Source organism: Centrocercus urophasianus, unplaced genomic scaffold (assembly GCF_019232065.1).
Source record: "Centrocercus urophasianus isolate 14NV4802_14NV808 unplaced genomic scaffold, USGS_Curo_1.0 seq_18, whole genome shotgun sequence".
Lineage (NCBI taxonomy): Eukaryota > Metazoa > Chordata > Aves > Galliformes > Phasianidae > Centrocercus > Centrocercus urophasianus.
In genome coordinates this window covers 26,721,354-26,734,087 of record NW_024884733.1, presented here as the reverse complement: position 1 = coordinate 26,734,087, position 12,734 = coordinate 26,721,354, and the positions used below count along the sequence as shown (strand labels likewise).

The window sequence follows — 12,734 nt, the reverse complement described above, 5'->3', positions numbered from 1 at the left end:
ACAAACTGGAGCGCGCTGCCCTGGGCAGCAGCAAAATTGCTGTCCTTGGGGATCTTGAAGAGATGCAGATGCTGCACTCAGGACACGATGTGCTGCTGGACCTGAAGCGCTGGGTTGATGGCTGGGCTCAGTCTGAAGGGTCTTTTCCAACCTAAGTGATTCCGTGATTTTCACTCCTGCCATTTTCCTGGCAGCAGCTCAAGAATTAGAAATGCACAGTTTCACAAACTAAGCAGGTTTCTGTCCTCTGTGGGAAGCACGATAGTGCTAAGGAGGAAATATCAGACTCTTGAAATGTAAGGATGGGAATACCAAGCAACTGAAGTGGGCAGCCAACCAGATTTATGACATCACGTACATAATCCTATACGAACTTCAGATCTTAAAGCAGTGCTAATGGAAAGAAGCGAAGCGAGTTTCTCAAGACAATTCTTAAAGCTACTTTAAATCTTCCAGCGAGCAATTGGAATGATGGCTACTCCAAGCAGTAAAAATAAGTGTCTCTAAATCAACTGGACAAGCATTGCAAAGACAAACAGGGCATTTTGCTGGTGGCAGCGAGAATTTTTTAAGGCCTCAGAAGGAAGGTTGGCTGGAATTTCTTTTAATCTGTACTCATTGGCTAACAGCGCTGAAGAGCAATAGCGAATTACCATTTCAGTCAGCTCCTTATGACAATTCATCAAAACAATCTTTTGCTTGGCAATTATTTAATACAAGGTGAAGAAATATCTAATAGGCACTGGCACCATGAAGGTACATTACCTCAAATTACTTCCTGTGTTTCCAGTATGTTTGAAAATCATTCTTACATCTTTCTAATCAAATCCTTAGATTATTTGTGAAACATCACAATTCTATCTTGAACTGCGGTGGTTGTTCTTTTTTTTTTCTTTTCAGTGTGCAATAAACCTAACAGTTTCTAACTAAAATCATAAAAATGCCACATATTTTAAGTGGCTGCTGTGATGTAGATTTAAAAAGACTGCCAATTTTCTTAAATCTCCATTTCTGTCTAGTATCTGTGTAACGATTTAACAATAGCATTTATATAAACAGTATTTACAAAAAGTATCAGCTATACCATTTCTGTATTTCAGCCCCGATGCTAATGGAAACAAAACTTGATGTTACTGATCTGTTCCAAATGCTGAACTGTTCTATAAACAGCCTGTAATAAGCTCACAAAGCTGTAATTTTAAAAAATAACACACATGAATGTAGTTTATTGAAAGGTAACATACCATAACTTCATATTCAGGGCCCAGCAGGTTTTCCCACTTGGACTTTAGATCATATGCAGGAGGGAATGCGTCTCTTCCTAAATACGAAAGGCAGGATTAAATTTACATTTTGCATTCAGAAATACATTTGCTTCTAAACACTTCCATAAAAATTCAGTGTAAATAAAAGATTAGAGGAAATAATCAGATATGCAAAAAAAAAGAAATTGCATTAAGCTGAGTCTATCAAGCAGTGCAAATCAAAAATGACTTTCTAAGGAAAACAATGCAAAATGTCAGCTAGTGCTAAAGTGTGATTTATTCAGCTGAGTGGCAGAAGAGGTGATGCTTGCATTGATGAGATGTGAGTTCTGTACCATATAGTACTGTAAATAAATCATTCTTTCAGGCTGCAAAATAAATCTCACATGACTTCATAATTTGTTGCTATAAAAATGCATGCTGCTCCAAGGGACCATTATCTTCCACCAAAATGAACCCCTGAAGAAGTAAAACACCTGACAAGATACTGCTGTTATCATGGAGCTGTGTAAGCACAATGCAGTTGTACACTTTATTTATACATTTGGCAGGTACAAAGGCTTGTCTAGTTTAATTAGGCCAGTAAGTAACATGAGCTTTAATATAAGCTCCAGTTCTAAACCAGTCTTCCGTGGGAACTTGCCTATCTTGACATTTATATCTTTTCAGCTTTCTTACTTATGCAACCAAGGCAGTATTACAGTCATGTAAGACAATTTGACAGAGCTAGACAGCATAAAATGACTGGCTGCCCCGCGTTTGACCTCCTCCAGAAGCTCAGCACACATATAAAGTTCCAAGCTGAAGCAATGTTTAACTGGTAGGAATCAAACTCCACAGCTACAAATTCCATCTAGCAGCTACAACAGCAGCAACTGGGGTCTGAATTACTGAAAACTGTTTTTTTCCCCCTGAATGACTGTAATAGTTTGTCAGATGTCTAGACAAGGCACAGACCACTTAGTACTGCCCATGTGTCACACTGAAACTTAGAATGTAAATCACAGCCTCACATTGTGCACGCAAATGAGCAAGCAAAATGCTTTGGGGGAGTGGGATAGATTTCGAAGTCATCACCAAGAAGCTCAGAACCTACCTAGTAGGAACAGCAAAGACACATGGGATGCCTAGCTGCCTTTGCTTTCAACACCTTCATAGATTGCAAAGATAAAACGTGAGCTTTGCAATAGAATCCTCATTCATCATCTTAGAACTTTGAAGTTTTCCACTCATTAAAGATATAAAGTTAAGTTATACAACATAACTGCATTCCCTCCATCGCTTTCTGTCATGTCAGACAGGCAAATTCTGTCTGGCGTGCTCTGAGAAATTACATTGCTTACAGCCTAGGAACTGAGATTTCACTTGGGAACATCCAGCGCGCCTTTAAGCAACAGTCTCAAGTTGACTTAGATATTCAAGGATTCCAGCAATTCAGATGGCTGTTTTCTGTCACCAAAAGAAACTCCACCGATCATGAAAACTTGGGTGCTGGTTTTTTTGTTTCTTTCTTTGTTTTTAGGTACAGACCACAGCTCTCTTTGAAATAAATTATCTTCTTTAGAAAAGAGAAGACAATTTGTACTGCAATTCTGGATCACATCTGGAGACTTTTTCTTCCATTTGAATTTAATTGAAGTTCCCAGGGAGAAGTCTTCTTCATGAGCTGTATTATCAAGCACAGGCTGATCGCTATCATTTACTTCCCAGCTGTAGCAAAAACAGAACATCAGTGCATCTTCCTATTCCTCCTATTTGCATAAACGTTTAGAAACAAAAATTCTGCAGTTTCTTTTCTGACTATTTCCAAGCTTGAACACGCATGACTTCAGAATCTGCAAAGCCCTGTGCAGTCTGATACGGATTTTAAGGTTCACCGGGAGCAATAAATCTTAGGATCAGGCTCAAAGTTCAGTTCAGCAACTGTAAACTATGCTCAAATTGGCTGAAAACAGATTTCTTCATCAATTCCTAAACACATTACCAAAACTCTATAGGCTGTACAGAACGAGTGCTGATGCACATCTCCACGTGAAGTTTGAACCTTTCTTTATTTCACACATGCTTGGAAGTCTCTGTGTGTAACTTCCTCAGAACTGTGGAAAAGCAGGACGAGCAGGTTTGGATTAGATACATTTAGTTCCAACGTTTTCGCTCAATTCACCTAAAAGCTCCTTTTCCTCCCCAAACAGCTTTTTCCATGTGATAGTTAATAGAAGGTTTCTTTAGTTTCTCACCCAGCTGGACTTCTCATGACCTGAGATATGTACTACATCTTCTGGAATGTGCTTCAGAAATGAAAACGCTTCCCAGAACAGCTTCTATTAGCAATAACTTTCAACATCATTACACTCCTGTCCTTCCGCCTGCACTTCACCACAGTTTTTCCTTTCTCACTAGGCAGCATCAATTAAAAAAGAAACAATCACACGTACTGTAAAAATCGTATTTTTGGGGGCAAAATTGCTGGCTTCTTCTGAACTGGAATCTTTTCTTCTTGCAATCTGCTCTGGATTTCATAAACTCACTACACAAGGACTCCTTTCATCCTCCATCTCCTGTGCCCTAGTATATTTCACTAACACACTTCATCTCCCCTGACTGTTGGGTGTTTTTCTCCAGCCATCTTTAAGCTCCTGGATACCATCATCACATCTTCAGATCCTGAGTGCTGCTTCAAGGCAGAAGAAAGCAGTTCCACCCAGCCTGCAGCCTTGCAGATGCAGCTGTTAATTGCCCTTAGTGTGCTAGCAGAAAGTTTCAGGCCTCGTGCACGCTGCATCCTAAACCATGTTGCATTTGTAACAGCATTGTTTAAGCATGTCTTAGCCCGGTCAGAATTAGTATTTAATACCTCTCCAGGAAACACAATTTAATAAGAATTTCACGCAACTGGGCTTAAAAGGAAGCAATACATAATTTATAAAACAGACTTTTTGCATTAAACTTTCAAAAGCATTTCCAGAGAGCAGTCGGAGCCTCGAATTAGCAGTATTTACTTTAGCACCATTATAATGAAGTGTCCATCACCACGTCCAAAATAAGCACCTATCTTTGGAATCTGGCGACGACACCGAGGTGAAATCTTAGACATCATACTTCAGCACGAATAGAATTTGCAATTAAGTATTTCAACTTTTTAGCAAAGATACACACGTTTTATAGCAAAAAGGTTTTGCAGAACCCTGTAAATTAATGTGGTTTTTCCCTATGAAAAATCAGTTTAATCAAGCAATGATGTTTGCTTATTAAAGGCCACCGATTCTGTACTCCATTATAAAACCACGTCCCTTTCATTTTCCTGAAGGTCCCAAAAGGACCAGCACAACCAGATGATACCAAGGGCAACATCCAACTCAGACAAAGAATACCTGCACTGATTAAATTTTGATATCTCAAGACACACTGTGCAAACAAACACATCAATTTGCATTAACCAGGGTAAGGGGAACTTTTATACTATGGGTTTTTCCATTCTTCCATGTATACTTGCTCCCTGATGCACCATGATACTGTCTCTGCTAGCAAACAGGAAGGGTCTAGCCAGGAGGTACGAATTCTACGCATCAAGGTTCTTCTCACTCAGGTACATCTGCACCATACTCCATAGTGCTCCAAGAAAGGGATCATGAGATTAGCACAGCATTAGAAATGAGGGGGAGCCACTCACATACATAAAATTTGGTTACAAACACCTACAAAAACTAGGAGCTTTGGTGCATTTATGGAGAGGCAGTGGATCCATACCAAAGAAACTGAGTATGCAGTGAAAAGGGCTCAAGAATAGAGTTAGATCCAAGCTGCCTCTTAGCGGGACAGAAAGCTCTAAGACAGCTGTAGATATCGCATCTTGAGACAAAGGCTTCGGTAACTTCAAGACAGGTAAAAGCCATTTTGGTTCCCCACACAAACTGGTCTTGGCATTGATGTACTGTACAAGCACAGTGCGAGGTGCCAGGTAACAAATTCCTCAGGAAGTTCTCTTTGTATCAGGGTAGACATCTGCCACCTGTGACACAAAATAACCCAATCACAAGTAGTCAGGAATTGACTACAGAGATATTGTTCACTTCACCAGAAGAGAAGACCTCATGCACAGAAAGTTCAATAGGATTTAGAGCAAAGAAAGGACCAGGTAATTGAAACAGAACAGTATATTATTCTTCCAGCCTCTGGCACAGTGAGCCTAAGTCCTCCTGGCTCTTCTGAGCCTAAAAACGTCCTGCAGCTCCTAAATACATCCTACTGCTAAGTCCTTAAATTCTTCTACCAGTGTAAATACAGATCAATATACACTTTTCACTCATGCAGCTAAAACAATGATTTGATAACCTTAAACCATAGCTACTCAATCACCTCTGTTTTGGCTTCCTATTTCTGGGAACATGCAAAAGTCACAACAAAGGATGTCTGGTTATAAGGCTTGGACAGAAAAGTAAAACAGAATGGAGCATAGAAACTGCTAACATTCCTCTCATTTCCAGGTTGTCTTTAATACTGACAGATCTTCCACAGTCATAGCAAAATTGTTATTCATTGACAGTCATAATTTAGACTCCTCAATTGCATCTACATATTTAAGAAACTACAAGGCATAAGGATAATTTATGCTGACTTCAACACAATCTGTAGAAATTCACCCAGAAGATACTGTAGATACGGCCAGAAATCAGCAGAGAACTGAAGCATACCTTCTGGAAAGACCAAGCCCAAAGAAATCCATGCCTTTGTGATCTGTCTCTATGCCCAACTGCCTTTAATGGTAAAAACTCATGTCTAATTTCAACTCCTATCCAGCTTCCAATTCCAGTTATCAGGTTTTATAATGCCTTTGCCAGATTCTCATCTAGCTACACTAGTGTGCAGTCAACAGCCTCCCAGTCCATCTAGTATGCTCAGGACAAGCAAGCCAGAGACTCAGCTCTAGTTTCCAGCAGTAGGATGGGAGGAAGCACTATGCAACGATATTAGCACTGCAAGATAAATGAGTTGGGTCTGGGAAATAGCAGACAGCAATGAGAGGCTCATTGCCAAGTCAGGAATCTCACAGGAGGTCAACATAACTTATGCCAGGCTTCCTGCTTCTCTGGCACTCCAGGAAATATCAGTGATCAGGAGCACAATAAGCAGGGCAAGCAAACAGGAGGGAGGCAGTTGGTACACAGATGAGATAGAAGTTACTCACGGAAAATGACCTACAAATGAAGATGTCACAAGACATGAATCCCCATCCCTGCTGCTGCAGTCAGCTCTGGTACTTCAGCAAGCCTTGTTCATTTACAAATTCCTGAAAAGTTGCTGCAGCCCAGGTCACAGGCCACCAGAGGCCAGGTCAAGGAGCTCAGGAGGTGAGTTCTGATCAAGTGTCTGCAGGGCCAGAATGTTAGTTCATGGGCATCATGAACTAACAAATACATAGACAAGGCTCTGCAGAGGTGGGAGCTTAAGACCTGCGAGTACAAGAAGGAAGACATGACTGAGGAAAGATTGGACTGCCAAGTGAAGGTGAACTCCCAAGAGGGTAGAAACTGACTGTAACTTCTGGCAGGAAGAGGAATGCTCCATCTGCACGCTGTTCACTGAGTGATTTGGTTCAAGGTCCTGACAGCAGAGGAGGATGAAAAAATTCTGTCAGAAGATTGCAGGCAGGACACCTCACATCATCAGAGAAAGATCACGGATAGAAAGAAGAGCAGGTGAGCTGGAGCAATTCAGCTGTACAGAGCTGATGGGATTCATTCTATAGGCCTGAAAGGGCTGTAACATCCATGGATGTTATCTACCAACATGCCAGCAAGTCTGTGGACAGTGTTACTTTTGGAGTCTGAGTTGATAGATCTAACAGGTAGTGCTTTACTTCAAAAAGGACTTGAATAAAAGACCTTACGGAACAAAGATTGAAGACCACACAGGCCATGACAGATAATCAGTATTGAAACTAGGTTAAAGGCTTTTTCAAAGACTTAGAAGGAACACTGTGAGACATTCTATCCAACTGATTTATGCAGAATCTGCTTAGTTTCATTTTGAAAATTACCCTTCTGTTTTTGGTTTTCCTCATTCCTACTGTCCACATTAGTTTCAGTCCCTAAAGCTCCAGAAGATGCTAAAGCTGGAACACTTGGCAGCACTGTGAAAATAGATGGGAAAAAAATAAATCAGACAGATCCTGCAAAACATATGAAGAAGTAACAACACTTCTTTTTCTGCCATTTTTGTTTGCGTTTTGGTTACATAGGAGTATTTCACCTTCTACAGTAAGCCCTTACCAAACCTAGAATCACGTGGGACTTAGTCCTAGTTGTTAGATTAAGTCACTGTAAATTCAGCAGATAAATCAGTTACTGAAAAAGGGAGGGGAAAAGAGAAGTCTTACCTTTATCTGAACATCTTTCTGAAGAAACAGTCGAAGGCCTCCTCCTGAGCAAGGTGAGGCGTACAACCTGCCCGGTGTTACGCAGCGTCTCTACCACTTCTTGGTTGGTAAAATCCTGTATATTAACTCCATCAACCTAAATGACATCACATAGCAGTTGTCACATCCCATTCTTATGCTGTACCGTACATTTTAAGGGATGTCCACATTATATAACTGTATAATCAACTTTGAACAGCTTAATTAATAAACAAATTCAGATGTTTCAATTTACAGTTAGATTACTGTGTACTCTCGTTGTTACATCACACATCTATAGGGGCTTCACCTGCAAACAGCAGATAAAAGCTGAAGTTGATACCAAAATTTCACTTTCGTAAAGGAGAAGCTGACTTGGGAAGGTCCTGGTACAGCACACAACTGTAAAGAGCATTTTTAGATCATAAATGTTATTTCTGAAAATAAAAAGATCGTGCGATCCATTCCTGCTTGTTCTGTGAATGCAATATCGGCCATTATTCAAATCAGTCCTATTCAAAGCTTTTAAGTTTTCTACAAATAAATCCTGGGCTTTCAAATATAACTTGTGATTATTCATATTTTGATTGTATCCACAGTATTCTACACACTAATTAAGATCATAAAGTGTGCTGCATCTTGCAAAATCTTAACTACCCTCAAATCCTGTTGAATTCAATAGAAGCTAATGCTTCTCATCTTTACTTTAGGCCAAAAGCCAAGATTCTCCACTCAAACATTTTAATCCAAATGCCTGCCTCTTTGATAGTTAACTACCATTTAATACTTACTTGAACAAAGACAAAAAATATTTTAACCACAGAAAGCCAAAGCTCATTGCTGTAAAAATTCAAACAGAACATTTTAAGATGTTTCATCTATTCTACCTAAACAAATTCTTACTTTACAAAGCAGAGAAGGCTTAATTAATTTTAGAAAGTCTCCAGTAAGTTGTTCTTTCAATGCTGAGACGTGAAATGGACCATCAGTTTACAGTGCATAAGCAGAATATTTTACTTACAGCAACAATTTTGTCATGAACGTGAATTTGGCCATTGTGGTCAGCAGCGCTGCCAGGTATTATGTTTTTCACAAAAATCCCTGAAGATTCTGCTGGCAGTGACGAGGGAGGAAGGGAAACAAGTCATTAAGATAACCTGATTTATTTTCTTATTAAGCTTTTTCAACTACAGCATTTCTCGCACAGTTGTCCACGCAGCTACAGTTCTGCAAACAACCAACATTTGCACATGACCACTTTACACAGCACGACATGGAGTAACTGAGGACATCTGAAGGAAATAACTAGCAGTGGCACAAGCAGCACACAACCTATATGCTGACTTTGATATTTTTTCTTAGAAGTGGCTCACAGAAGGCCACCTCCTCCATGGATTCATTCATTTCATGGGCCTTAAACCACAATCACATAAATCCATGCTGCATTTGATTTCAACAGGACTACCCAAGCTAAAAGTAAAGTATGTGCTTAAGTACTTTGATCAAGACTTCAATCATCCTCTTCTAGCTAAAGAATTTAGTCCTTTAAGTCTTAATGAAAAAGTATTTAAAAAAAAAAAAAAAAAAAAAAGGAAACATGGTAATCAGAAAAGCTGTCCTTTGTCATGTTTGAAGTTTGATTATTAATTTTAACTTCTAATTAGATGTAGGAAAGTAAAAAAAGAAAAAAAGCAACAAAAAACCCACAACTAACAAATCCACAATAGTATAATCACCAGTTGAAATAGTAACTTCTCCTTTCCACCACCTCCCCACAGTCTCCATATAAAAAAAAAAAAAAAGGCTGATCTTTAACCATATTGGCACTTCATCCATCTTTTTGTCAACACTAAACTTCCTCTGATATCTGTCCAACACAACTTCTCCATGCTCAGCAATCTCCCCTGCTGCCACTACAAACCCACCTTTTCTCTTTGCCTCCCTGACCCAGTCCTCAGCACCCACCACACCAGCCTGAGATTCCTCAACAGCAAGCCCGCAGTATGCCCTGGCAATCAAGAGAGAAGTAATGCAATCCTACTTGCATCACATTCCCAGCATACTTTATCAAGTGCTATGAGAAGATTCTATCATTTGTGAAACCAATAGTTCACATTAAAGCTGTCATCCAGTCTTAAAAGGGGAAAAAATATCTTAGCAAAGGTATTTTTAGCTGTTCCCTAAGTTTAGGTACAGAAACACTCATCCACCAAAGAGTCACAAATCACCCTGTGATCGTGGCATACACATCACACTCATCTGTGAATCTCTGTACCCCCTGCCTGGCAGAGAAATGGACTATTTAATCCGATTGATCATGTCTGTTCTAAAACCTACAATTCATTAAATAAATGGAAGTGCACGCTGAGCTATTTTGGACGTACTGAAGATGTCATTCAAAAACAGATGCAAACTGGGGATGTGCAATTCTCTGTTTTTTAAACTCTTCTTAAAACGTTCCATCTGAAATGTGAAAGGTATCACAGGGCAAAGCAAGGAATACTGTAGGCAGCCTGCATAAGCAGGAACTCCCTTACAGTTGTTACAGTTTAACACAGTAACAACACAAAGGTGTAAGATCCACAGTCCAGCAGTCAAGTGGGAGCCATTTAATAAGATAATTACAACTCTAAAAAAAAAATCTATGGCTCAATTTCACTTTGTAGCAAGTTCTTTAAACATCATCTTAATAGATTTTGTAGGTTACACTGTTTCAAAGAAGTGCTCTCCATTTGATGCGCAGTGAATAAAGAGCATTTGAAAAGCTCCTGTCCTGGACTTGACTAAACCTCATAGAACTCACCTACATCGCATGCGCCAGCATATCCAACAATTGTTATCCCCAGGCTTTGCCCGTTCTTTTTTATAAGTTCAACATCATGGGTCTCAAAAAGAGCAGTATTATCCTATAAATAAAGCACAAGGCAGTTAAAAAAAGCCAGTTTCTCAGTACCAATAGTGTATTGCAGGTTAAGATCTTCATAAGCAAGCAGCGATATCGATTTTCCTATTTTAGGAGGTTTTACACTTGCAAAGGTGAAACATCCAGGATTTTCTCAATGTCTCACCCAAAGTCATTAATTGCTTTCAAAATTCTTTGCTACTATTTCTCCACATACTTGACAGATATATAATACTCATATTTCATTGAAAACAAAAGTTGTCATTAGGCTGCTTAAGGCCCTTGGATTCCACTGCCATTTGGTAATAACAGACTTCCCAGTAAACCCCGAAAGTCAACAGAAATCTTAAACACCTTTGCCTTCCCTGATAAGAAGTGTCACGAATCCACTTGTGCAAGCTGTTTCTGCTGGACAGTTAAGAAGTCAGAAAACTGGTATACATATGCAGGCTTATCACATCACACATTCCTGTCAGAAAACAGCGATGCTAAGGAAGTGAGGAGCAACAGAAAAGGGATTTCAAAGCAGAGGTAGGTTCGATGTCCTTAAAGAAAGGCAATCACACATACACATGGTAGACACACTTGTACTAACAGAAGCAGCTGCCTTCTTAAATGCAGCTATGCGTGACCATGCAGGTGCCTGAGCTTATTCCTTGTTTTTATGCTACACTCCAAACCACAAAACCACATCAAAAGTCAATCTTTGTCAATGAAGCAACCTTTCTAATGATAACAATCAATTAGTACATACAGGTCCTTCTTTGTGGCAAGGAACACAAAAACAGTATTTTGTACCGGAAACAAAACTTGGGCCAAGTTTTTACATAGCGCAGGCCTCAGAAAATATGATAGAGCTAGAAAGTAATTCTTCATAGCTCCTCTGATTATGAATTTCTGTCATTATTTTCTTAAGAACTGAGTATTTGATGAGAGAGGCCCGCATTTAAGACTCCAGCCTTAAGGTATGCAGACTACCCATTCCATTTCTCTGCCACTCCAAATTCCTACTATGCTTCCAATAAAAGGAGCTGCAGTCACAGGGGCCCAAAGAGATGCAAGGTACGCATCTCTCCCCAAAGCTGACATCTGCCTTTGCAGTGACTGCCCAGTAAGCAAGAAGGTGAGTTTCTAACATGACTGCTAGTCTGACCTTTCAAGATGGTGCTTTAAAGAATTCACTCACTTCACTCATATTCAGAAAACTAGATAAGGGAGAAAAGGCTACTGAGATTCTACACCTAAATCTAAGCAGCACAGGAGTAGCAGATGGTGCACAAGCACAGCTTTGTTTATGTTTCAAGACCTACTGTACACTTAGTGTAGCATTTGTTGATTTTAATTACTCAAAACTGAAAAGAATGACTTCAAAAACAAGAGACTTTGATATGACCATGTTAAGATTTGCTAAAACAAGTTTCAAAATTTTTAGATATATTTCCTATCGCAGACAGTAGTGTAGACTATGAAAACATCACACTTATGCTTCATAAAAAGATGATAGTGCTGAATAATTCTGGTCTGGCCATGGCACTCTGGCTTTCAGACTAGGGAAATTCACACCAAGGTTTTAAATCCTCTTACAAATGATTGATTAGCAAAAATGTAATTCATGAAACAGGAGAACTAGAAGCACCATTTATTGATAATATTCATGGCCTTGATAATTAAGTGAATGCTTTGAAATAAATTCCACACAGGCGGTCATTTTGATCCCAAGATTAGGGGCATTCATAACATTAAAAACAAGGGGGAAATCACAGAAGATGGAGCTAAAGTAATGATCACTTAAGTATATAAATGCAATAACTGGAAACTCAGGAGAAGCGTTTCAGGTGTCAAAAATGCTCTCTGTTCCCCTCCTTTCTGGTCCCAAGCCACAAACATACTTAAAAAAAAAACAACCCATCAGCAGACATCAGATACTTACATTTCCATTCTGAAATGGAGGCAGTGCACTGACTGGCCAGCTCGCAGGAGCTGGTGGACTCTCTGTAATTTCACACTTTGGGTCTCTCGCAACAACCATCCTAACGGAATTCCCACAGTTTCTCAGCACTTGGGCGACTTGCTCGCTGCTCATTCCCTGCACGTTGGTCCCTCCAATCTGTAAGATGTGATCTCCAGTTCGCAGCCTCCCATCCTTCAAACATAAATAACATTGCAAAAAATT

At 39.6% G+C, this 12,734-nt stretch overlaps 1 protein-coding gene across 10 annotated transcripts in view; it reads right to left on the bottom strand.

Moving 5' to 3' along the window:
* The window catches only part of PATJ (PATJ crumbs cell polarity complex component), a 142,109-nt gene that overhangs the window by 112,942 nt on the left and 16,433 nt on the right, over window positions 1-12,734 (bottom strand). For 8 of the 10 annotated variants that reach the window (XM_042820129.1, XM_042820127.1, XM_042820130.1 and 5 more), the window contains exons 9-14: window positions 12,492-12,704; window positions 10,463-10,565; window positions 8,681-8,772; window positions 7,642-7,777; window positions 7,303-7,395; window positions 1,245-1,321 (exon numbers count right to left, since the gene is read on the bottom strand). In XM_042820129.1, coding sequence (XP_042676063.1) covers window positions 1,245-1,321; window positions 7,303-7,395; window positions 7,642-7,777; window positions 8,681-8,772; window positions 10,463-10,565; window positions 12,492-12,704 — 714 coding nt within the window. The remainder of the gene's footprint in view (window positions 1-1,244; window positions 1,322-7,302; window positions 7,396-7,641; window positions 7,778-8,680; window positions 8,773-10,462; window positions 10,566-12,491; window positions 12,705-12,734) is intronic. The other 2 variants (XM_042820132.1, XM_042820134.1) reach the window with 2 other exon arrangements.